Source organism: Coregonus lavaretus, assembly GCF_964263955.1.
Source record: "Coregonus lavaretus genome assembly, chromosome: 20".
NCBI lineage: Eukaryota > Metazoa > Chordata > Actinopteri > Salmoniformes > Salmonidae > Coregonus > Coregonus lavaretus.
In genome coordinates this window covers 13,529,138-13,555,557 of record NC_140007.1, presented here as the reverse complement: position 1 = coordinate 13,555,557, position 26,420 = coordinate 13,529,138, and the positions used below count along the sequence as shown (strand labels likewise).

Sequence of the window (26,420 nt, the reverse complement as noted above, 5' to 3'; positions counted from 1 at the left end):
GTGATATTACTGAGCACTGCCCCTATATATAGGACCTTCCACCCCCACCTGGGATATGGATGCCTGATGAAGACCTAAGGGTCGAAACATTGTAACAATAAAATCACCTGGGAGCATGAACAGCAGTGTGCAGCGTTTTAGTTTTTCATGTATTTAAATCCTGTCAAGACATTCCTCAGTTTCTTTCCAGTTGCCACACGTTTTCACCACTTTTGTACAACATGTTTTAGTTGTCATAACATTAAGATGTCATGTAATTTCCTTATTTAAGATACTGGTTTAATAGATTAATCCTTATGACCTTTACCTTTTATGTTATGCAACCTGCTTATAATGTATATCCTTTGTTGCAGAACCACATACAAATCCAACTTAACCATGTCCAACCACAAGCCCTCAATAAATATGTGAACTCTGGCACTGTCTCTGTCGTCTGCTTGCTCTCTGAACGGAGCCTAGTTACCTATCTTGGGTTTCTTATCCTATTTCTCAGCAGCCATATTGGAAATGACCTCCAGGGGGGTAATGGTCCAAATCTGTGATGGCACTATAGTCGAAGATACTTATTTAGACATGCCCTAGCTGTGTGTGAAATTTGGTGGCTCTATCTCAAAGTCCACAATGTTTTCACGTAGCCACTGGACTATGGTCAAAATGACCTCAACTGGACCCCCATTAAGGTCTTAAGAGTACTTTATGATTAGAATTATTGTCTATATTATCTGTAGGATTTATTTAGTCGGTAGATAACATTACAAAGTCATTTTTATATTGTTTGGAATGATTTTACCCTATTTTCTTCTGACAGGAAATCCGGATGGTAGCCATTTTATTAAAATGGCCGCCCTGGTTGACTGACAGGCTTCCCAGGCTGCCTCCAATCTTTAAAATGTTCCTTAAGGTATCTAGTATTAGTGTACCAAGTATCATAAAATGGAACAATTATTTAACCTATCCACTGGACTATACTATTACTACCACATGGTTAGAGTTTTGTTTTCCATCAAAGAGTGGGTCCACCAGTCAAAATGTGTATAAATGTTCTGAAGTGCATTCCATGATAATTTCACATGCAAATAGCAATTGATTTCTATGATATAGGCATATAGGCTTACAATTGGCATATTACAGGCATACAGCCCACATACTGCTTTATGTTTCATGTCAAACAAGGTCAAAAACATTGGGGTGATATTCCAAAATTGCATTCAAAGCCTAATTTCTAAACTAGGTAAAATGAGTTTCATATCAGATGTTCAGTGGATATTCGGTTTACTCTCGTCAATAGCATGCCATAACTATGAAGATGGTATATTCTGAATCAGGGGGGGATGGAGAAAATTCCACACTTTATTTTTTCTTCCTTTTGTAAAATTATTTTTGAATAAGATCTCAGATTTCAATCTTCAATAGCTCTTACACAAAGTTTGCCATGACTATTAAAATGATATATTCTGAATCGGCGGAGGACGGACAAAAACCCACAGCTTTTTTTTTATTTTTTTTTACATTTCGTGTTTATTAGAATTTTTTTTAGCTTTCAATCTTCAATAACTCTTAGGCAAAGCATGCCATGACTATGAAAATGATATATTCTGAATCAGAGGATGGACACTTTGTGTAAGAACTATTGAAGATTGAAAGCAACAACAAAAAAAAAGTGCATTTTTGTCCATCCTCCCCTGATTCAGAATATATTTTCATAGTCATGGCATTCTTTGCCTAAGAGCTATGGAAGATTGAAAGCTAAAAATTGTACAAACAAATAAACAAAACAAAAAAAACAGTGGAATTTTGTCCACCCTCCCCTGATTCAGGATATATACTTTTCATAGTCACTCTGTCTAAGAGCTATTGACAAGAGAAAACCGAACATCCACCGAATATCCTATTTAAAACGAATTTTACCTAGTTCATTTCCCATTGGAGATTTTACATTTTGGCCAATGCGAGATGAGTACAACTCTCCTTCTCCACCAGGGTACTGACTGATCACATTTTGGTGTTTGTGTGCTTGACGTCAGTGTCAGCTGGTCAATGTTTACGTCCACAATTGTGGTGACATCTATTGAATGTTAATGGGAGAAATCGAGAAGGTAACAACACAAGATTTCTACACTATAAAGCAGCGTCGATTAACCATCTCTTCCATAAGGTAAAGAACGCTGCTTCGTATTTTTTATGGCGAGTTTCTTTGTTAGCTCCAGCCAGACAATAATTTATCTTCTCTCCCGTGTACCCCTGCAGAGCGCTTCGTAGACAACATCAGATACAAAGGTGATACATGTTTTTTTTTTTATGTAGCTCGCGTTGCAGCAGCAGTTTGTGAACATGTTTTGGTTGGTTGTTAAATAACAAAGCCCCAATATCAAACTATTTGAAAGAAGATTAAGAAAAACACTATATGAATGCGCATCAAATGCTTACCCAAATGTTGGTTGCAGTACTTTTGGTGACAATAACAATATTTATGTAAACACATACTATTTTGTTATTCAGTGGCGCAGCTGTATTTTGTGTGTGCGTTGATTGGTGGAAAATATGCCTCACTGAGAGGATTTGATTATCTGGTCCGGGCGCCCTGGGAAGCGTGTTTTGCACCGGGTGAAAGTTGATGGCATTCGTTTTGGAACCGGGCTGCCTCCTGGGTGTAAACCAGGGACCCGTTCAAAGCACACGGCGAAACCGGCTCAAAACAAAAGTGATGTAATTAATTAAGCACGTGGAGTAACGAGTAGGATTCTGTGTTTTCACATGCACAAATGATTGCTTTTGATATAAACGCCTTATCTGCCTTCCCAATGAAATTAGATTGAAAATTAAAAGGTATATTTTATGGTAAAGGGATGTATATTTCTGGATGATACACCATGCTGCCTTGTTGACAACATGACCGAGCGTCGCAGATTATGCGGTGTTCATGTGATAGTCTGAACTAGGAGAATCTGACATTTTCGATTTGCTAACAGGTTGTAGTTATACACGTGCTGCTTTCAACGAATCAGCAGGTCGGACATTTCAGAGTTTTAATGTTCGATTTGAGGATGGCGCTCCTCCCTCACCACTTTTGACCGGTCACGTCACAGGCCATACACCGGTGCCCCACGGCTCATTATAATCGAATCCGCCAATTCCTGCAGTTACAAAGGAGGCGTCACCACCGTCACTTGGATTATCGTGCGCTGTGGCAGTGACACCGCCCGGCTACTCGTGAAAACAACACAATAAGGGTTTATTTGACTGGTTTATAATATAAGAACTTAATCAAAGACCTGAAGAAAGAGGTTCTATAACAGGCCTGTCTTTTACACACACCTTCAGACCCAAAATGACATGTTCAAAACTCATTATTTTCTCCAACTAGAACCTACCTCTGTTCATGCAAATGGCAAGGTGTTTTCTCAGTGATTAATCCAAATATAGCAATACATTATTATCTGGAGCCATTGCTGAATGTGCTCAATAAAATAAAATGGTATTTGTCACGTACACAGTTTACAGCAGGTATAAAAGGTGCAGTGAAATGCTTATGTGCTAGTTCCCTCAACATTGCAGTACAATATATATGGTGCATTCGGAAGGAATTCAGACCCCTTGACTTTTTCCACATTTTGTTACGTTATAGCCATATTCAAAAATTGATTAAATTGTTTTTTTCTTCTTCACATCAATCTACACACAATACCCCATAATAGCATAGCAAAAATAGGTTTTTAAAAAACGGAAATATCACATAAGTATTCAGAGCCTTTACTCAGTACTTTGTTGAAGCACCTTTGGCAGCGATTACAGCCTCAAGTCTTCTTGGGTATGATGCTAGAAGCTTGGTACATCTGTATTTGGGGAGTTTCTCCCATTCTTCTCTGCAGATCATCTCAAGCTCTGTCAGTCTTGGTTTCATAATTTTACATTTTAGTCATTTAGCAAACGCTCTTATCCAGAGCGATTTACAGTTAGTGAGTGCATACATTTTTCATACTGGCCCCCCGTGGGAATCGAACCCTGGCGTTGCAAGCGCCATGCTCTACCAACTGAGCTACAGGAGGCCCAGAGAATCTTGTTTCTCATGGTCTGAGAGTCTTTAGGTGCCTTTTGGCAAACTCCAAGTGGGCTGTCATGTGCCTTTTACTGAGCAGCCTTATGGATTAAATTGTGTGTTTTTTTCTCATCAATCTACACTCCCATAATGACAAAGTGAAAACAGGTTTTCATACCCTTTGCTATAAGATTCTAAATTGAGCTCAGGTGCATCCTGTTTCCATTGATCATCCTTGAGATGTTTCTACAACTTGGTTGGAGTCCACCTGTGATAAATTCAATTGATTGGACATGATTTGGAAAGGCACACACCTGTCTGTATAAGGTCTCACAGTTAACAGTGCATGTCAGAGCAAAAACCAAGCCATGTGGTCGAAGGAATTGTCCGTAGAGCTCCGAGGCAGGATTGTGTCGAGGCACAGATCTGGGGAAGGGTATCAAAAAATGTCTGCAGCATTGAAGGTCCCCAAGAACACAGTGGCCATTCTTAAATGGAAGAAGTTTGGAACCACCAAGATTCATCCTAAAGCTGGCCGCCTGGCCAAAATGAGCAATCGGGGGAGAAGGGCCTTGGTCAGGGAGGTGACCAAGAACCCGATGGTCACTCTGACAGAGCTCCAGAGTTCCTCTGTGGAGATGGGAGAACCTTCCAGAAGGACAACCATCTCTACAGCACTCCACCAATCAGGCCTTTATGGTAATGTGGCCAGACGGAAGCCACTCCTCAGTAAAAGGCACATGATAGGCCGCTTGGAGTTTGCCAAAAGGCACCTAAAGACTCTCAGACCATGAGAAACAAGATTCTCTGGTCTGATGAAACCAAGATTGAACTCTTTGGCCTGAATGCCAAGCGTCATGTCTGGAGGAAACCTGGCACCACCCCTATGGTGAAGCATGGTGGTGGCAGCATCATGCTGTGAGGATGTTTTTCAGCGGCAGGGACTGGGAGACTACTCAGGGTCGAGGGAAAGTTGAACGGAGCAAAGTACAGAGAGATCCTTGATGAAAACCTGCTCCAGAGCGCTCAGGATCTCAGACTGGGGCGAACGTTCACCTTGCAACAGGACAACGACCCTAAGCACACAGCCAAGACAATGCAGGAGTGGCTTCGGGACAAGTCTCTGAATGTCCTTGAGTGGCCCAGCCAGAGCCCGGATTTGAACACGATTGAACATCTCCGGAGAGACCTGAAATAGCTGTGCAGCGATGCTCCCCATCCAACGTGACAGAGCTTGAGATGATCTGCAGAGAAGAATGGGAGAAACTCCCCAAATACAGTTGTGCCAAGCTTGTAGCGTCATACCCAAGAAGACTCGAGGCTGTAATCGCTGCCAAACGTACTTCAACAAAGTACTGAGTAAAGGCTCTGAATACTTATGTAAATGTGATATTTCAGTTTTTATAAAAACCTGTTTTTGCGTTGTGATTATGAGGTATTGTGTGTAGATTGAGGGGAAAAAATCAATTTAATCCATTTTAGAATAAGGCTGTAACGTAACAAAATGTGGAAAAAGTCAAGGGGTCTGAATACTTTCCGAATGCACTGTAAATTATGAACATCCTCTGTCAAGTATGACTTTTTACAGATATAAAATGGATAGTGTCCTGGTCGCGCAGTTGAATAAATAGTATGTACAGGTCCCCTGTAGCTCAGTTGGTAGAGCATGGCGCTTGCAACGCCAGGGTTGTGGGTTCATTTCCCACGGGGGGCCAGTATGAAAAATGTATGCACTCACTAACTGTAAGTCGCTCTGGATAAGAGCGTCTGCTAAATGTCTAAAACGTACATGTAAATGTAATAGAACAGCAGCGTTGACTGTGTGAGTATGTGTGCATGTGTGTTTATATGAAAGGGTTGTATGTCTGGAGAGTCAGTGCATATAGTCTGTAAAGTGTGGATAGTCTCTGAGGTGCAAATCATCTCTCAGGTGTAGGTCTGAGCAGGTAGACAGCTAGGGTTAGCTGTTCATCAGTCTGTTGGCCTGGTTGTAGAAGCAGTCTCGGAGCCTGTTGCTCTGAGACCCGATACTCCGATACTGTTTGCCAGATGGTAACAGAGTGAACAGTCTTGGGGAGATGAAGGGGATGAATCAATCTGAATGAATTGATCAGTATTTTTAGACACCTTTTGTCTAACTCTATCTTCATCTCTCTCTCTCTCAGCGAGTCCGTGAGGATGGGAGGAGCCGTGAGTGCGGGGGAGGACAACGATGAGTTGATTGACAACCTGAAGGAGGCTCAGTACATACGCTCAGACCTGGTGGAGCAGGCCTTTAGGGCCATCGACAGGGCCGACTACTATCTGGAAGAGTTCAGAGACAGCGCCTACAAGGACCTGGCCTGGAGGCACGGCAACATCCACCTCTCAGCACCCTGCATCTACTCAGAGGTGATGGAGGCCTTGGATCTCCAGCCTGGCCTGTCCTTCCTCAACCTGGGCAGTGGTACGGGCTACCTCAGCACCATGGTGGGTCTCATACTGGGTGAGTCAGGACGACACAAACCTCACCTGGCCAGTTGAAATACAAAATTATAAGAGCAAGAGTGGCTTAAAAATATTTTTTTACCATTGAGACTCTCAGCCATGTACGCTCCCCGCTGCTTTACATAAGCCTTTATCTAAGAAAATGGAAAATAAGACTTCACCTTGTTTCTCCCCCTTAATGTAGGTCCATTTGGCGTGAACCATGGGGTGGAGCTGCACCAAGATGTCATTGAGTATGCATACCAGAAACTGGAGTTTTTCATCAAGACCAGCGACAGCTTCGACAGGTAGGAGAGTTTCATGATGAAAGTGATAGAAAGAAAAGAAGAACAACGTATACCAGAGTTATAGGAGCTATCAGGAGCATCCAGTTAAATGGTATACTCTGTAACAAGCTAGTAAGATAACATACTGCAGTTATGGTGGGTAGGCTGATTCTCTGAGGAAACAATGTGTCGGGAGTGCTACAGGTATCCAAGAAACATCAGACGCAGCTCTGGAATGGGGGAATCATAGGTGTGTGTGTGTGTGCGTGTAGGTTTGAGTTCTGTGAGCCCTGCTTCGTGATGGGGAACTGTCTGGAGATATCCCCAGAGAGTGGTCAGTACGACAGGGTGTATTGTGGAGCCGGGGTGCAGCAGGAGCAGGAAGACTACATGAAGAACCTGCTCAAAGTGGAGGGAATCCTAGTGCTGCCATTGGAGGAGAAGGTCAGCGCGCGCACATGCACACCCCCAGTGGAGGCTGCTGAGGGGAGGACGGCTCATAATAATGTCTGGAATGGAGCAAATAAAATGGCATCAAACACATGGAAATACACTCCAGCCATTACCACGAGCCCGTCCTCCCCAATTAAGGTGCCACCAACCTCCTGTGACCCACACACAGACACGATATGTGAAGTGAAACAGAATGGTGAGCGTAGCAATCAGGATAATTTCACAAGGCTAAATTGTGACTTTAAAGACATGACCACTTTTAAAACCAGAATGAATTTAGATAAACTCACCTCTTCACCCAGTGCTATTTCTAGCACTTTAATATATTGTGGTGTCATGTTCCCTGTCATTCAACTCTGTTGTAGACTTTGTGTTGTCTCATCTTTGTTGGTCCTGCTCCTAGAAATTGTTTGTATACCTTCTATACATTTACACATTTTGATACTTGTTTCCTTTGTGTGTAGCTAATGCTGTGCTCCACTTTGCCTTGGGTTTAGAGAAAGGTTGTATATAAATACAACATGTCAATTACATATATTTATTAACACTGCTTACTACAAAAAAATGTCCAGTACACAAACACATTATTGCCCTTCCTCTCCTTAGTTGACCAAGATCACTCGAACAGGCTACAACAGCTGGGAGACCAAAAACATAATTGCTGTGTCCTTTGCCCCACTGGTGTTGCCCAAACACAGAGACAACAGTAAACCCAAAGCAGTGCCTTTACGTAAGTACTGTACTAGCACATCTGTCATATGATTGTCTATGTAGCAGAGGTAGTTTTCCAAGTGAGCCTTTGTGTGATGAGTAACCATATCGGAGCTCTGGGCTGGTATTCGCAAAGCATCTCACAGTGGGTGCTGATCTAGGATCAATTTAGCCTTTTAGATTATAATACATATGACAGGGGGGGGGCTGATTCTAGATCAGCTATCCTACTCTGAGGCTTTGTGAAAACAGGCCCTGGGGACTCAGACTGGGGGAGGTGACAGTTGTTGAACACTATGTTGTCTCAAATGCATGTTGGACTAGTTACAAAATGGGAAGGCAGAACTTCCATCACTTACTATGTAGGAGAGTGAAATGGTTTCCTCGTCATTTGTGTGTGTGTACCTCCTCAGCGGCCATGTTTGAGGTGCGGACTCTGCAGGACTTGGCTCGCATCTCTATCCGTCTGACGTTAAAGAAGACCGTGGCAGGGCCGGGGCCGTTGCCCAGGAGGCGGCTGGCCCACAGCGGGGAGCGGCTCCGGCGGAGGCGGGCCCAACACTGTGGCTCCACCCTGCTCTCCAACCGCTACGTATTCATGAGCCGCCTCATCCCAGGGCCGATGGATGACAACAACAACCGCTCAGACACAGAAGAGGAGGAGGAGGAAGAAGAGGGGAACTGCAGGATTCTAGGAGAACCTGTGGAAGAGGAGGAGCAGGAGGAAGAGGGGGAGGAGAGTAGGGAGGGTGGTGCCCTTCTACATGAGGCTCCAGTGAACCTGCTAAGAGAGAGGATCCTGGGCCTGCCGCTCCCTGAGCCTCTGAAGATGTACATGCTCCACTACAGAGAGAAGTAGGGAGGGACAGGAGACGAGAAGCTGTGCTCCCATTCTCTAACTTGTTCCCATCTCTATGCCCTTGACTCCCCTTTCTGGATACAAAAGTAATTGTGTAAGAAATAGGCTGATAACTTCACCGGAATGGCTAAAATGAGTTCCCACCCGAATTCAAAATTGATCCCCTAGAAACTTCATGTTGAAGTGAATGACTAGAATAATTGGATAAGTAGAAGCAATATGGTAATAGCTCCATCTCCCCCTTCCCTGATAGCCCAGGTACGCCTATCCAATCTACAGAGGTGCCTAAGGTTTAGAGGTCGAGGTTAGAAAAACAAGGGTTTAGGGATTGGGAGCTTACTTAGGGTCAGCCCTACTCCCAGAAGCCCTCACCAACACCACCAGCCCCCTAGGACTATCCCAACAACCCCTCTGAACACTAAAGTCTCATCTCACTCAATGCCCCACCCATTAACTCTATCTACCCCTCTTTTGGGGTATCTTGTCTTGTGCCTAACACTGGCACCCCGTCTCCAAGTCCTTCTTTCCTCCCTCTTTGAATTTTGTAAATTAGATTTTTCTGAGAATGATGATTTTGACTGTGAACGAACAATTCAGGGGAGCTTTTGAGATCGACTTACAAGAACTGAAAGCCCCAAATGGTGTGGAAGTATTTGCTCATTCTCTGTGTTCACATCTGTAATGTCTTCTCATATCTTACTGTGCTCTTCATTGAATATACTTGGTGAGAACAGGGGTGACAAATAAAAGTAATTTTGCTGAAGAGATTTCTGTTAAGGCAAATGTCAAGAGGGCTACAGGCATGAAAAAAAGTATATTAACACGTTTACACAGTATAGAAAAGAAATGACCACATTGTCAAACAGCATTACCCGAATTCACTCTTTTCTGAATTCTTAAACATGAAATCTTTTCAAATAATGGGAGACTGCAAATGCCTTTGGACCATAGAACACCTCTGGATTAGGGGTAGAAAGTGAGTGTGGGATAGCAATTCACTATTAGGTTCTCAAGGCAGAACTGTAATTAAAGTAGTAAATAATGTACAGTGAGGCCCAAAGGTATTTGGACAGTGATTCATTTTTGTTGTTTTGGCTCTGTACTCCAGCACTTTGGATTTGAAATTATACACTATATATACGCAAAAGTATGTGGACACCCCTTCAAATGAGTGGATTCAGCTATTTCAGCCACACCTGTTGCTGACAGGTGTATAAAATCAAGCACACAGCCATGCAATCTCCATAGACAAACATTGGCAGTAGAATGGCCTTACTGAAGAGCTGTGACTTTCAACGTGGAACCATCATAGGATGCCACATTTCCAACAAGTCAGTTCGTCAAATTTCTGCCCTGCTAGAGCTGCCCCGGTCAACTGTAAGTGCTGTTATTGTGAAGTGGAAACGTCTAGGAGCAACAATGGCTCAGCCGCTTAGTGGTAGGCCACACAAGCTCACAGAACGGGCCTGCCGAGTGCTGAAGTGCGTAGCGTGTAACAAAAAAAAAAAGCTGACAGTCTGCACTTGAACCTCAGTCATTGTATAATTTCAGTAGAGCCAAAACAACAACAAATGTGTCACTGTCCAAATACATTTGGACCTCACTGTATGTGTATCCACCTGTGAAGGAATTTAAGCACTTATTTGTCTACATTGGAACTTCAGTGTGATGGACTGTGTGTGCTATGCTCTTTGATGCTGTTTTGAGGTTTAAAAAAAATCTAAATAAATGTTTTGTCTGACGTTCTGTGCCAAACTTATCCAGCACTGGACGGGTCCAAATGTGTCTTGCTGTTCAGTTCTACGTGTCAAATTGTTAATAGAAAAAAAAAAAAGATTCATGTATATTTAGAATAAATATCTACGTGTGACAAAAGATGTAAGTTGAACTATACTGCCAGAGAATCCAAAATGAGTGCCATTGCTTAACACCAGACTGCTCAATCTTAGTTATTAATTTTGAATACTGTGCTTAGCTGCAGAGTAGACTTGATTTTGTGCAGGGAAAAATGGAATGAAAGCACTTACAAAAAACAGAACAATGTAATTTATGCTTGCTTTAATGATTAAAAAAATATTTATTTGCAAGAAAGAGACGAGAACAAATCCCCCTCCATGCAGGGCCAGAGAGGAAAACAAACAATAACAGCCACCATTTTCACACTGAACTGATGACAGGTGTGTCAAGATAAGATGAGGTAAATGTTTTGAGGAAAGAATAACGAAAAAAGGCTCAATTTACAATCAACCGTGCCAAATAAATCACAATATTAATAATTATAACAAAATAATAATTACATAATCATAACGGCATTAGAAAAAATATGCAACAAAAAATACAGACCGATTTTATAATACAAGGCAACACTTCCGAGGGTCATGTACATGTCAAAGCCTAATGTCCCACACCCTTGTTTCTCTCAAGTTCTGAGTGTGTTAGGTTAGTTAACAGTTTATACATGGAGCAGGTATGCTGAAGGTGGCACAGCATATAACACCAAACCACCAACACTGTGGCAACGTCAGAGAAAGCTCCTATCTGACCACCAGACAGGACACACACAGTTTGGAGGGGCCGATGCAGTCGTCGTGGCAGAAGGCCCCGCAGCCCTGGCACATGATCATGGCCTTGAGGCGGCACGAGCACTTGAGGGCCACCTCCTCAGCGGCGCTGTCTGCGAACGCCTGGATGCTGAGCGTGGCGCTCTGGCTGGCGCTGTGGCGCTGACGCAGCTGCAGGACGCCGTCAGCGATGCTCCTCGAGAAGCCGCTGCCGTCCACCACAGACACGTTGGCCGTGTAGCTGAAGCCGGGCGCTGCCACGCCGCCTCCCCCGCCCTGCTTGGGCAGCTTTCCGTACAGCTGGAAAGGGAGGGAGGAGGGGGAAGATGAAGAGGAGTACTGAGCTTTGCTCTGCGCCTCCTTCTTTGCCATGCGGGCTAAGGAAATCTCCATGTTCAACAGTCCCTCCATAGCCCCACCTCCTCCTACCCCTCCTCCAGTCAGGTAACCGTCCATAGAGTTCACTGCCTCCTTTTTGGTGACCACCACACCTGGCCCACCGCCTACCATGGGGCCAGAGGGGGAGGTTTTGGCAAGAGTTTGGCAAGAGGGCCGGGAGGTGACCTCGCTCTTCACGCTGGGTACGGGCGAGAGCTGCTGTTGGTGCGGGGGGTGGGGTTTGGAAGGGTGCCAGTTGATCTTGACGGTGGGGACCACGTCAGAGAGGCAGAGGTTACCGTGCGGGGGTGAAGGGGCGTCCGGGGTGGCCCGGGGCTGAGGAAAGTTGTTGTGGTGCCTCTCCGGAGACTCTCGGATGATGGCCGACTCCTGGGAGTTGCGTCTGGAGGAAGAGGACGAAGAAGAGAGGGATGTGATGACGGGCACGGCCCCAGGGGGCACAGCACCACCTGGCTGCTGGGAGAGATACTGCTGCATTGCCGTGGCCCGAGAGGAGGCCTCCTCCAGCAGGCAGGCCATGCGGGAGGGCACCGTGCCTGGGGGAGAGGACCCGAAGCTCCGGCCTGCTCCAGGGGAGCCTCCTCGGCCAGCAGGGGACTTCTGCTGGTTCTGAGAGGACAACTCGGGGACCAGTGACTCCACCGTACTGGACTCTGGGGGGCCCCTGAAGCGAGGGCCCGGGTTCCTGGTCTGTTGCTGCCGGCTGAGCTGGGACTGGGGAGCTGACTGGAGCCCCTCTGGCAGGCGGTTGATCTCCAGCTTGCTAGCCGAGTGCGTCTGCGGCAGGATTTTCTCCAGCGGGAGGCTGCCTTGGAGCAGCTGGGTGACCAGAGGGTTGTTGGCCTCCACTGTGGATACGGGCCGGGCCAAACTAGGGAGCCTCTTGGAGCTAGCGATGGGAGAGGGATTCAGCCCCAGCCTACAGTCCTCATCAGCCAAGCACCGGCTGGACGCTTTGTAGTCTTCCATGGGGTCTGTTTTGTGCCCCCTCTGGGCTTTGGGGTGTGGCGCAGCGAGAGCCTGTTGGTCTGGGTGGGGAGTGTGTCCAGGCTGCTGCGGCTTTTGGCCCAGCTGCATGAGACTCTGGCTGGGCAGGCCGTTGGGGAAGCAGGGCTGGATAACCGTCTGGCTGTGGCCGTGGTGGTTGGACACATGGGCCTGGATGACCGGCTGCTGGTTCTGCTGTGAAGGGGGACTGCAGATCACAGGCTGGCCATGGGCCTGCTGAGATAGCCTTTGGAGGTGCTGGATGTTGCCATTGCGCTGAGCGGGAAGGTGGTGGCGCCATGTGCTCAGGTGGGGCTCCTCCTCCTGGCTCTCGTTCCCGCAGTCGGAGGCCGTCTCCGTGGAGTCGCTGTGATGCCCTGCGTCGTCCTCTCTGACTGAGGGTGGAAGACAAGGGAGGGAGGCTGTATCGCTTTCCCTCACCGGGGGCTGCGACTGCTGCCTTTCGCCCTGGATGCGGCCCTCTCTAGCCGGGGTGGGGGGGTTCTCCTGTGGTCCCACGTGGTGGGAACCATGCTGGATGACACCCCCTCCTCCCCCCCTGGCCTGCTCGGTGCCAGCCAGGGACCTGATCACGTCCACTCCCTGGGCCCCAAACCTGGGCAGAGAATCTGGGATGGAGGTGGGTGCCAGGGGACCGCTTTGGGTCGCTGTCCTGTCACAGTCAGCCTCCTCACTTCGCCCTTGGAGGTGGCTGGACACAGACTCAGGCTCCAGCAGCGCTGCCTTGTCCGAGAGTCCGTTGGTGGTGCCTTTGACTGGTGGTGGTGTTAGTGTAGCCCCCTCCTCCCCACTCAGCTCCCCCAGCCGCTCCTCCTGGGTGGGTAGGGGTGGAGTGGGGGTCTGCGGGGACTCGGAAGAGGACATGGAGGGGTTGGAGGAGGTAGACAGGGAGGGGGACGAGGAAGCTGTGTGGGGGGTTGGGGTAGAGGAGGGCTCTACATTGGACAGCTGTAGTTGTGTTCCAGGCGGATGAGAGCCCGCAGGCGATCCCTGCTCCTCCACGTCTCCTGCTCCTCCTCCTCCGGGCTCGACGGGTCCTGGGTGCTCTCGAGTTCGTCTTCCACTGCTGCGATCCGGTAGCCCAGAACCAGCCCTGCCCCCGCCAGGCCCTGGCCCGTCCCCAGTGGCTGCAACAGCAGCAGCGGCCTCGCGCTGGGCCCGGGCCTGCTGGGCGCGGGCTTTGATGTCCGCCAGGGTGCGCGCCCCCGTCCCCGTGCGCCGCAAGCCCTCGCCGGGGGGCACAATGCGGGGACAGATCTGGTAGGTTGGCGGCCCTTTGACCCAGGGCGGTTTGATTCTGGAGAGTTGAATCTAGAGGGACACAAACAAGGAGAGCATGTCAAATATGGAATTTACCAAGGCCATATACAGGACATTAGCATGCATTGCTTGGCTAATAATCCCACACCGAAACCCAGAGTCAATCATCACTATTGATTTACCATCTTCAGAGAAAGAAGTTAGTCTTTGTCAAGTTGATTTGAAATGTTTTGTGACAGAAATCACAAAATAATCAAACTTACTTTACAGATTGTGGACTCCAGGTCTTAGGAAATTGGGTGCCTGCCACTGCCCCACTACAGCCACAATAAAGACTTACAATTACAAATGGTGACTTCATACCCGGATAGGTGGGACCTTGGGCTCCTCTGCTGTCGGCTGCGGCTTTTCCGTGTGGACCCCGTCGATTGTGGTACGAAAGGACTGACGATCTTCCATTCGCGGCCTCTTCTCGGGGAAGCTGGAGAAGGCCTGGGTCTCGTCTGGCCTCCTCTTCTGCTCCTTGGCCTGGGTGGAGGTGGCGGCAGTGGGGGTGGGGCTGGCTGCAGGGCTGCTCTCCTGGCTGCTGGTGGCCGTGCCCCCCGTGACCGAGGTGACCACGGAAGCCCCATCGTCCAGCGGATCGGCGGTGGCAGCGGCCGTGGAGGAGGAGGAAGAGGAGGAAGAGTCCAAGCCGGTGGTGAACGCCCCCTGCCTCTCGGAGGTCGAGGAGGGAGAGGAGGAAGGGGAGGAGGACGAGGAGGAGGAAGACGAGGAGGAGGGAGAGGAGGTTGAGGCGACGGCAGGTACAGGCTCTTCAGGGAGCAGGCGGGCGGTGACTTCAGGCTCGTCGGTGGCACTGATGGATGCAGGGCTGGGGCTGGGACTTGGGGTCGGGGTGGGCTCAGGCTCAGGCTCGGGCAGGGTCACAGACAGGAGCGTTGGCACAGGGGAAGGGCAGGGCGTGGGCTCTAGGGAGGCACACTGGGCTGGGGTCTCCAGTCCAGATTCGGCTTGCAGCACCACCTCTCCCTGCACCATGGTGGCCTCTGGGACTGGTGAGGGCACAGAGACAGAGGCAACAGCATCTAGAGTGAGCGTGCCCTCCGGCTGCTCAGGGGTCTGCAGGGCGGGGGAGTTGGTCTTGCAGAGGGTGCGTCGTGCCCTGCGTCTCAAGTCTGCACGCGTTCGCCGTCTCATCCTGCCGTCCCGCCGCCGCCTGCCCACACCGCGGCGCTTGGGTGTTCCTGCAGCCACAGAGGCCACCTCACTCTCCAGGACGCTGGCGGCAGCATCGGCCGCTTCACTCATCGTCAACTTCAGAGACTCTTCCCGGGTCAGGCCAGACCTGCAGCCATAGAACAACGTTAGTACTCAGAGTATATACCATTTATAAAATAAATGTTCACCCAATTGAAATAATGTAAGTAATTTTCTAATGGTCCATGGAATAAGAGGGAGCTTAAAAAATAACGATGTTGTGACTGGGGGTGTTTAGGAGACTTACTTTTGACCATGGTACTCCTCAAAGAACTTCTCCTTCCATGCCTCCACTTTCTTCTCCTTCTCCATCTCCTGGCGAAATCGCACCTGCATCTCGTGGGTGAACTCCCCTGAGCAGGTCAAACAATATTGGCCAAGATTAACCCACCAATATCTGGCTATTGCGTTTTAAATAATACATGAATTTGTGTATTGACTGATTCAGTTTCCCCTGGTATTTACTAGGAAGCTATGTTGTAGTATCAATGGGTCCTTTCTGGTACTGAATTTCCAAGAGGGTTATTATTGTACACCATGTTATTTCTGGAAAAATACCTGGAAATGTTCCTGGTAAAATAAATTGATAGGCAATTAAATCCTGAAGGGAAGGAGTTCCCTATCTGTGTAGCCAGTCACTAACCCCCTCAATCACATTATATCTGTATAGTATAACTAACTACCGGTAGGTACTAACCCTCAGCGAGCCTTTCCTTCCAGCTCTGGGAGGCGTGAGTGAAGAATTCATTGTTGAGAGCCGAGTTACTGAGGCGAGCCAGACCGTCAGGTCCCACCTAGAGAAGACAGGACAGAACATACTGGGTTACATTCACAGACATGGAGCTGTACAGAGAAATACCAAAAACAATATGGCACAGAAATGATGAGACATTATGGCAGGGTTCTTCAATTCCGGTCCTAGAGGGCCGAAACAATTCTGTTTTTTATTTCTACCTGGTAGTTAATTGCACTCACCTGGTGTCCCAGGTCTGAATTAGACCCTGATTAGAAGGAGAGGATGAAAAACAGAGGTGTTTCGGCCCTCCAGGACCGGAATTGAAGAACCCTGCATTATGGGCTGGACTAAAAGGCACGCGCCAATGGGGAATCTCCATTGAAAAAGCTTTTTATTCCAGGGAAAAGCGTAACCTGGGTCCTGGAAACTGTCCCTAACAGTTATAAATTATAACTATAATGATAAATTATGAGCATGCGCACTCACCTGGCGGTCGACTTCAGGGAGGAGCTGCAGGAGTTGCTGTTGGTACTGGGCTGGGAAGGCAGAGAAAGTGCGCATGTTGATGAGGGCCCTGATGTTTGTGTTGACCAGGATTGAGCCAGGTGTCTCAAAGTCCACCTCCACCCCACCTCGGCTCCTCTTCATGGGCCCTGCAGACAAACACAACCCATAGGCCTGCACGGGTTAGCAAGTGGCTAATGCTATCCAACCCTGGGTTTAAACACATTCATTCAACTAACAGCAAGCACAGCGTGGCCATTCCATTGCCAGCCAAAACAACTCCAGTTAAGAGCCAGCAGCAGCACAGTAGGCGTTTAGTTTAGCAGCCAACACAATCACAACAGCTGTCAGTCAGTGAGCGGTTAAGTAAGTCCTGGCCGTATGGCCAGTGTTGGGATAGCTAGACGACCCTGGCATTCAGTTAACAACCTGCAAAGCACTGCTGTTCTGTTAGCATTAGCGACCAATGCAATCCTGACAATGTTCGAGACCAGCGTAGCATTAGTTAGCTACCAAATCACCCTGTCAGTCTGTGAGACTGAGCCAAAGTCCGCATTTGTAGACGGCTGACCTGCGCAACATCTATATAATAGTTCTACAGATGGTGTACTATATCCAGACTATGATGTTTGGCCTTTTCCTTTATGATAGCTAAATTCAAGTCATAAGATATAAAGATGTGTCAAGTTGTTTACAGTTCAGATTCCATCAGGCATATCTCTCTGTCAAAGGTGTCATGAACAGTGATGGGAAGAAAAAAATTAACTGGTTCACAGCTGAACCCGTCCCCCTCCCCGCTGAATTAGACTAAATACATTGGGACAGCCAATGAGGTGAGATATACTTTTTGTTGAATTCAACCACAATCCTACAGACTAAGCTTTCACAAATCCAGGGGATTTTAAGGTTGCTAATTGTTTAGGGTTTGATAATTGGGTGGACTGAGGGGGAGAGAGGGGTTTGGCATTTTCGGGGTTACTGAGGGGGGAGGTTGGTTGGGGGTGATTATACCCGGGTCTAACCCCTGTACCTGAGTGGTGGCCACGAATGCTCTTGAAGTGCTGGGGGCGTTTCCAGCTAGCCAGTTCGGGGCGGGCACGGAGTGTGGGGCCTGGACCCCCCCTAGAGCCTTCCCTGCGCCTCCCCGCTGCTCCTGAGGGGGAGAGGTGGGGGGAGGGGGAGCCTGGTGAGACACTCCCGTCACGTGTGTAAGGGGGGACTTAAAAGCGGGCAGGCGGGGAGGGCGGGTCAGGCAGACAATCCAAAAGGGGGGACAGCAGAGCCAATAGCACGGGTGGGATTGGGGGTTGGGAGGGTTGAGCAGCACATAACAAAGCAAGAGGAGTAGTTACCCAGGCCCACAAACACAGAGAGGAGGGTGGGGGGTAGGGTGCAGCAGACATCTGAGAAAGTGCTCACCTCACCCCATCTCATACAGAGCAATTGTGTTTACTGGGCAGCTAAATGTAAGGCAGGAGGGAGGGACTGATATTCCAGGTACACACAGAAAGAAGCAGGGAGGACAGATATTGGAAGAGACTGACAGACACAAGAGGTGAGGATTTTCAGGGGAACCTCGGAATGAGAGAAAGACTCTGGGTGCACACATTTATATTACATTTTAGTCATTTAGCAGACGCTCTTATCCAGAGCGACTTACAGGAGCAATTAGGGTTAAGTGCCTTGCTCAAGGGCACATTGACAGATTTTTCACCTAGTCAGCTCGGGGATTAGAACAAGCGACCTTTCGGTTACTGGCACAACGCTCTTACCCACTAAGCTACCTGCCGCCCACACGAGGAGCACGGTCAAACATGAGGAGCACACTAGGGTTGGGCGATGTCTGGAATGACACATCGTCCTGTCCAAACATCGTTGATATACGACTGTATCGTCAATTTTTTTGCAATATTAAGGATACATTGCAAGGCCTAGTTATTTTTTCTATCTAGTCTAGGCTGCAGAATGATTTTCAAATTGGTAGGGCTATGTTTCTCTTGTCCATAAAAATACATAGATATCAGTTATATATTTAAAAAAAACAAATATTATAAACTGGGTGGTTCGAGCCCTGAATGCTGATTGGCTGACAGCCGTGGTATATCAGACCACGGGTATGACAAAACATGTTTGTTTTTGACTGCTCTAATTACGTTGGTAAACAGTTTATAATGGCAATAAGGCACCCCGGGGGTTTGTGATATATGGCCAATATACCACGGCTAAGGGCTGTGTCCAGGCACTCCGTGTTGCGTCGTGGTATATTGGTCATATACCACTCATCCTCGGTTCAATTTTTGACACTTCACGCACTGCAAGTCCCGCCTCTCCCATCTCCTCATTTTTAGGAGCATATACCCACGTAGGTGATTGAAAGATGAACTGAGGTCCACACTCCAGTCGTGGTGGTAATACACCTTAAAGTCGGTTGCCAATCGACATAGAGTCCACAGAAGAAGACTACTACTACTACTGAAGGAGAAGAGATTAGAAACTAACTAGGTTTCCAATTTTATCTGTGGATTAATTGTTGGAGTAGAGAACATACGATTTTGTGTGACTCAATATGGGTCAAAATTCTACAAAGACCCAGAAAAAAAGGACCATATGCATTTCAGGTAAAATAACAACCCAATGTTTATATCCCAAGACAAATTAGCTAGCAACAGCAAGCTAGCTAAATGATCATGAATGTTTAATGCGTTTCGACCCGTCCCCAAATTAATATAGTTGGTTCAGAGTTCGTTTTTATATTTCAATCTGCGTGTCTGGATCGCGTCTGGTGTGGATGAACAAAATCAACATGTGCGCGATGGCGCACACGTGTGCCCGGTCTAGACAGCATGTTAGGCCCCATCGGACATTATGCGCTGCTTTGGTGCTCTCCGCTCTTTCTACAATCTGCATTGTTCTCTTGCAATATGTTAATAGTCTAACTACCACATGTATTTAGGCTATGGCAAATAGGGAATGGGCCATTTTGCAGGTCACCCTGCTGTGTGCTCACTGCGCTGCGCTCTTGTGCACCACCAGACTCCGGAGGTGTAGTCCAATTCAAACCATCTTTTGTGACATCAAGCTCGACGATGGCTGTCAAACATAATTGATAGACGATCCAATCGTAAAATCACCCAACACTAGAGCACACAGGTCATCTTTTGGTGGGATGTCAACACGGCAACTGCAGGAACACTAGCCATTCCTACACTCTTCCCATAGATTGTGCTAATGAGAAAACAGTTTGAAGGCCATTCACAGACGGGTGTTTGCGTTACCCAAAGTTTACTGAGGAACTTGAAGAGCTCAGAGGTTACTGTCTAATAATGCTGCTGCAACAGTAAATAGGCAACACATACATTAAAAGACTGGCAAAAGGAACAGAGGCCAATGCTGGGTGAGAAATGGTCCAAGACCACCGTAGGAATATGACTCAAAGGTGTCAGTGTGTAATGCTACCACAATTTGCTGCCCAGGAAGAGTGTGTGTGGGCACAGAGAGATGGGGTTAGGGTAGCAGAGAGCAGTGCTAACCTGATGGAACGTGTTCACCATTGACCTTGAGTGGAGTGAGGACCACGCGCGGCATCATCACAGCCTTCTTCCTCTGTCTGCCCGACTGCAGCGAAGGAGAGAAGGGGACATGGTGAGAGGTAATAGAACGCCAAGACTGATGTTATCACTAAGTCAGAGATTAAGGGGATCTTCAATACGCAATTATTTATTATGCATCTAGTACTCACATCCAAAACCTCTTCAGACTCAATCTATGCACAATCCCCATTGACCAACATTACACATACAGACAGCCCAGGTTGGGGGAGGTAAAGCATACCTGTCTGGATCGGCTTAGTCGGGTCTGTGCCTGGGCTTCGGAGCGCACCTGTCCAGAGACTCCAGACCTACTCAGCCTGGTCTGGGGCTCTGTGGAGCAGGACGCACTGGACGAGCTCTCATCTACTGATGCTGTGGGGGGTAGAGAAGGGTGTGGTCAGATATCAAATTGTTTTGCTCTTTACTGGGTTCCAACTGGCTTAGTTGATGACAAATGGTCCATGGACCACATACACTGACTATAAGGCTTTTCACACTGCACGTTTCGGTTTCCGTTATCACAATTGGTGATGGTGTGTTTATCATCTAGAATTGTTCAGCCATGCACTCACATAAACAGGAGCTCCCATACAAATGCAAACAATAAATGTTTTTTTTTGTTTTACCTAGGCCAGGGTTGGCAGTGTAATGTGTGCCTGTAACCATGGCAACAAACACATCCTTAGGAACAAAACCTGTCTGATTTCCAGTTGTTGTTTAAAAGCACTCTCGTGGGCTTTATCACGATACATATTCCGGTGTTGTTTTCGAAAGCACCTTTGAACAGGGCAGTCACAGTGATTTAATAGTATTTTATTTTTGTGCTTAATAAAGACCAGGGATGTAGTGGTGAAAACAAATGGTGGATAAACTGTAAACGGTGGTTGAGAAAATGGGCGGTGAGTCGCGTTGCACGGTGTACCGAAACTTGAAAAATGGTCCGGTACTGGAATGTGTTACTTTTGGTTCTTCTATCAAATGTGTCTCATGTCATACACTGACAGAGGATTAAGTCGGTCCAGTAATTTGTCTGAACAAGACGAGTAACGAACAGCAAATCAGATAACCTCATAGTAGAATAGTTGACCTATTTACCTAGTCAGCTTGTTGTTGTGTGTGCCATGCGAGAAATAAATATTACTCCCGAAACATTCTGATAAGCAGTCAATGATGCACAACATTTCTTAATGCAATCATGGGGAAAACGCATTTGAAAGAACTTGTGATGGCCTTTGTAAAAAAACAAAAGGGAATCCCAGCTTTGGATCGCTACTACAACTCCTAAAAATGAGCGCAAACTGCACAGTTTTAAAACGGAGTACATCAGCATGGTTAGGCGCGTTAGCCCAATGGGGTATACATATATGCAATCTCGTGCTTCAGCCTATTTATTTTGCCATTATGCTGCATCAACTGGGCTACAGATGATAATGCTTATTGCATTATGTATAGGCTATGGTAAAAGTAAGCCCTAAGAAATCTGGTATTGTGACAACACTAGCGGTAAGTAATGTAAACGCTAATTTACAGTAGATGTAAACACCAAATAAAAAATGAATTTATGTACATTTACCCTCCACTACATTATATCTGATAAAAGCATGTGGTGATCATGACCATACACACCGTCATTCTCTCCGCTGGCCGCAACCGTTTCCATGGAGTCACAGCTCTCTTGCTCCACCCCTTCCGTTGGCCCTGCTGTTGCAGTGGTAGCGGTAGCCGGTGTGGTGGTGTCAGCTGTCTCCGCCTCTGTCGAACTCTTGGTCCATTGCAGAGCGTTCTTCTGCAGAGGGACAGTCAGAAAAGAGACTGCTATCAGAAACGTGTGTGCGTGTGTATTCCAGGTAGGGGTTTGTATGAGGTTTATAAGGGGTAGGGATAAGAGGTATGTGGGTGAATGGGTGAGTGGAGTGCGCTGGTTCCATACCTTTAAAGTGAACAGACTCATCCTGCCAGGCAGCTTGAAGAAGATGCTGTTCTTCACTCGGTCCCCCCTCACCTGGGAGTGCAGCATGGTCACCAGACAGGCCAGAGGGGCCGTGCCACTGATGGACAGAGAAGAGCGGAGGAGATGAGTGTGAGAAGCAGCACAAGTGTGAGAGAAAGACAAAAAATGTGAACTTGCAAGGTAATACTATGGTATGCAAAGAGATAGCCAAAAAAACAATGGAAATATTGTCCCTTTGTTATTGTGCCATCTCACCTTCTGTTTTTGTGGAACACATTGTGTATCAGGCCAGGTAGAGATCATGGGGGAATGGTGAAAAATTAGAAAGTGAGTTAGAAACATTTCTTCTCATGGACATAGACTTATTTTACATAAAATGAGTAATAGTATTCTTGTACATACGTTACATATTACTGTAGAGATCGGTGTTAATTAAATGTGTGGGTGTGTGTGGGTGGTTGTTTACCTCATTTCCTTGAGTCCCTTGGTCTGGATAACATGCAGGATCTGCTTGGGCGTCATGGGGGCATCAGAGAAGTTCTCTAGAACCTGGAAGAACATTACAATAAGTAATGAACACGTCAGAGCACACACAGAAAATCTGAGTGTTAGGCCTAATCATAGATCTCGGAACAAATATTATCAGTAGGGTTTTCAGCGGTTAGCTTCGCCCACGGTTGGCTGCGTGTGAACTAGGGCTGACCCCATTTATTCGACTGGTGGATTGTTTAGTCGACCGGGATTTATTTAGTCGAGCAGTAGCAAAAATAAAATAAACAATAATACTGGTGTACAAGACACCTGTCTGATTTGCACCTGTCTGAGTGGACTGATCCACTGTGGAGGTTGTAGGGATGGCACAGACCATCACTCTAAGACATGCCACTGAAATTGTATATGGTTATATAACGTAAGAACAACGGTGCAACACTAATGAACATAATATTTTTTAACAAATGCGCTTTCTCCCGCGTTGGATAGCGGTCGCCTTTTCCTAGACCATGTTGCTATGTGCATAATAGGAAAGTTAAACAGCATATTGGAGTTGAGAACAATGCGGTGGAGGCAGCAGCGGAGTTAGGAGATGAGAAAACAGCCCTTGCCTTAATTGTCTAAGAAGTGAGGAGAGCGGAAACCCCAACTTAATTAGGTCTATAATTAATAGCCTAACTTAAATATGCCTGGCTTTATAAATCATCCATATATATCTACAGAAATAAGACAGATCCTGCTTCTGTTGCCTGTTTGAGTGTTTGTTTAATAGCCTACTGATTCTATGAGCACCAAGCCTCACGCAACCACAACAAGTCGGATAAACAATATCACAACTTCGGCTGTTTTTAATCTTTGCCATGCTGTAATAAAGGCATTACACTTTTTTTCCCCTCGTTAGAACAGCCTCTCTGGTATCATTTATAATTTATTTAGTGTTTACACAGTTCCAAATTGTCCGATTTTTATTTATTTATAATAATAACCCTCATTTTTCTTGATCTCCTTATTGGTATTATTACTATTATTGTTATGATCATCATTATAATAATAAGTCACGTCATTATCATTAGTAGGCTTAGTATAGCAGCCTTGAATAACCACCATCGAGCTGTAGGCCTCAGAGCACATCCTGTTTAGTCTTAATACCGTAACTTACTTAGGCCTATATTTCAATACTTATAATATAGGCTACAGTACTGTAGCAATCAATCATAAATTAGACTGATTTTAGTCTTTGCTGTAATAAAGGATTTACAAAAAAATAAAAATATATAAGAGACTCTGGTACGCTTATCATTTATTTTGTGTTGTTTACATAGTTCCAAACGATCAGAAAAAGTATATTGTAATCTAACAGCACCTGTTTGGCACACATAATATGCACGCAGCGCTTGCTCCTTACCTTATTTTTCTTGATCTCCAGTATTTTCCACAACTAGTCAAATGTATTCTACACACCAGACTTCCCCTTTACCTCCTGAGCAACCAGTAAACATTCCCCCGTTTCGAGTTTATTTGTCACGTCCTCTGCATCCATTTTGCTGTCACGTGTTACGGTGTTCGGCGTTTGTTATAACCTATTTATTATTGTGGTTATGATATGCTATAGGTCAGGCCCTATTGGTCACGTGCATGTGATGCATACATGTGTCACTTGAAGAGATATGGAGAAAGGTTTGAGGGAATAGGGAATGTTTTTCCTAAACAAATGAGGGATTTCAGTAACAGAACTTTTCAGTCAGAAATGGCTGTAATTATGTTGCATCTTCAGCAACACGGACAGCGTGATAAACACTGTTGATGTTCTGTGGTGGTCACTGCAGCAGGAACGAGAGAGAGACAACGGGTGCTAGTCACATAGTCACTGGCTTTTTTCTTTTTTACAGTGCAGCAAGTCTGAGCCCGATCCAGCACAATCAAATCAATTGCGGTCGGACTCCCTCTGGTCATTTGTGTGTCTTAATTATTTCATCAAACAGTGTGCCTAAAGCATCAGACAAGGTCCATGCTAGTTGATTTGACTAAGACACATAGGATGTGTCTACATATGGAAAAATGTTGACCAATTAATTGGTCGAAAAACAGACGACTCTCGGTCTACCTATATTTTTTTGGGGGGGGCGACAGCCCTAGTGAACTACATCTCTGACACTGTGTTTTAACATTCAGGGTTAACGTCAATAATCATCGCTTGCGAAATCGTTTTCGAAACATATGCTGATATTCCCCATATCTGTCATATCAGCAAGAATGAATTTTTCAAATAAAAAAAATACACTTACTGTAGCAGTTTTGCACAGATCCATACGCTGTGTGTGCCTCCAGTTGACAAACTACACTTCCTCTCCATTTACGCTAACACACAGGTGTTCGGAGCACACTAGATAGCTAATTAGCACAGGTGGCCGCCTACATCTTCTGTAAACAAGCGCAGTAACATGGAGATATGGCTGTGTGGAAACACTAACCCTATAAAAAGGTGTAGTAATTTTACCTTTATTAAATTATTTCTCACTGATGAAAGACACATTCCTTTTGTTTCCAAAACCGTAACGCAAGCGATGTGTTTTAATGTTCAGAATGAGCATCGAGGCTCTAAACAAAACTCCCCCGGCCAGAAGATAGTATCTTCAATAGGCGCTAAATGTAGTTAGCCTCTATGAATGGGTTAGCTTACTCCTAACTATGAATCTGTACCATACATCCAGTCAGTGAATACAGCAGCTTCAGAAATATTGGGTGCAAAAGATCAACAAAATGCGAACTCCATACCTCATGAATGGAAGACTCAGAAAGGCAGTGGCTAAAACTTTAAAAAGCATTTATTAAAATGCTTAAAACAGCTGAGTTAACCACTCAAGCTTTGCCAGCAGAATGTGGAGATTGAAGCCATATGCTAAGACAGAGAAATAGTAAACAACACAAAATGAACCCACAACTAGGCCCATCACTCTAGGTGAACCAATTAATATCTATCAGGCGATGTAGCTTAATAGCCTAGTAACATTGGTGGTTTTAAAAGCCATCTCAACTCACTTAAAAATACAGTGAATTATTGATTAATTGCAATGCTGAAGATGAAAAGACCAGAGATGGATAGGTGCTTGGGGTTGTGAGATCGATCCAGCGCCTCTCCGTGTGTCGTCATGACAGGATGCATGAGAAGGAACAATACATAATACAGACTTGGTAGTAGAGCGCTGCTTCAAATGAACCCAAGGACATGCATGCAGGAAATGGAACAGAGAGGAAGGGTATTTTGGTCAGGGAGAGACAAGCAGACAAAGCCTCCAAGCGCTCCACCAACCACACGCACACTAAAGATGCAGATCCCAATAGAGAAACCGTATGCCCCATGATTAGGTGAGCCATTGGTGAATAACAGAATGCTACGACATGTGGCAATCAATGTAACATTTCTGTTGTCCTTGTCCCTGTCCCAGCAGAAAAAGAAAAAATGGAAAACAGTCCCCGAGGAACTCAAGGGGCCAGATGGTCAATAAGTTAGACCTATCAGGGTTCTCTGCAATCTGTGGAGAAATAAAAGAACCTGCCACTGGCACAAGTTCACACCTGCCCATCCTCAGCTATCTGAATGTGTGAGCGTGCAAGGTATTTGTGTGTTTCAAGCCTGTGTATGTCTTGTGACACTAATTGGTCGGTCATTTCTGTATGCCTCTGCAAATGAGAAAAGTCCTCAGTTTGAACATGCTTCTTTTACACACAAACCTAGCATGGCATAGCACACGCTTCGGAACACACTGGACTCCTGTAGTAGTCTCAGCCTATAAATCTTGTTTATGCTCCCAAAAGTTAGCCTAGCCTACACATTCTCGCCACAAGG

The 26,420-nt window shown here is 46.3% G+C and overlaps 2 protein-coding genes across 4 annotated transcripts; one reads left to right on the top strand and one right to left on the bottom strand.

The window, feature by feature from the left end:
• The first annotated feature begins 1,980 nt into the window (after positions 1 to 1,980).
• Positions 1,981 to 10,597, top strand: LOC311147376 (protein-L-isoaspartate O-methyltransferase domain-containing protein 2-like). 3 transcript variants are annotated; one of them, XM_084184067.1, is made up of 8 exons: positions 1,981 to 2,155; positions 2,248 to 2,277; positions 6,202 to 6,521; positions 6,708 to 6,810; positions 7,062 to 7,438; positions 7,707 to 7,745; positions 7,849 to 7,972; positions 8,367 to 8,456. In XM_084184067.1, the coding sequence occupies exons 1-7, from the start codon at positions 2,073 to 2,075 to the stop codon at positions 7,950 to 7,952; spliced, it is 1,056 nt and encodes a 351-aa protein (XP_084040193.1). In that variant the 5' UTR covers positions 1,981 to 2,072; the 3' UTR covers positions 7,953 to 7,972; positions 8,367 to 8,456. The 3 variants fall into 3 exon arrangements, with proteins under 3 accessions (XP_084040193.1, XP_084040191.1, XP_084040192.1); XM_084184065.1 differs by lacking the exon at positions 7,707 to 7,745 and having other exon boundaries at positions 1,987 to 2,155; positions 7,062 to 7,233; positions 8,367 to 10,597; XM_084184066.1 differs by lacking the exons at positions 2,248 to 2,277; positions 7,707 to 7,745 and having other exon boundaries at positions 1,990 to 2,155; positions 7,062 to 7,233; positions 8,367 to 10,597.
• A 98-nt stretch (positions 10,598 to 10,695) lies between these two features.
• LOC311147360 (polycomb group protein ASXL1-like) lies at positions 10,696 to 22,174 on the bottom strand. The gene is made up of 10 exons (XM_084184047.1): positions 22,061 to 22,174; positions 21,757 to 21,916; positions 20,372 to 20,502; positions 20,071 to 20,155; positions 17,571 to 17,693; positions 16,523 to 16,689; positions 15,998 to 16,094; positions 15,548 to 15,653; positions 14,404 to 15,388; positions 10,696 to 14,091 (listed from the first exon to the last, which is right to left on the bottom strand). The coding sequence occupies exons 1-10, from the start codon at positions 22,145 to 22,147 to the stop codon at positions 11,347 to 11,349; spliced, it is 4,686 nt and encodes a 1,561-aa protein (XP_084040173.1). The 5' UTR covers positions 22,148 to 22,174; the 3' UTR covers positions 10,696 to 11,346.
• Positions 22,175 to 26,420: the final 4,246 nt, after the last annotated feature.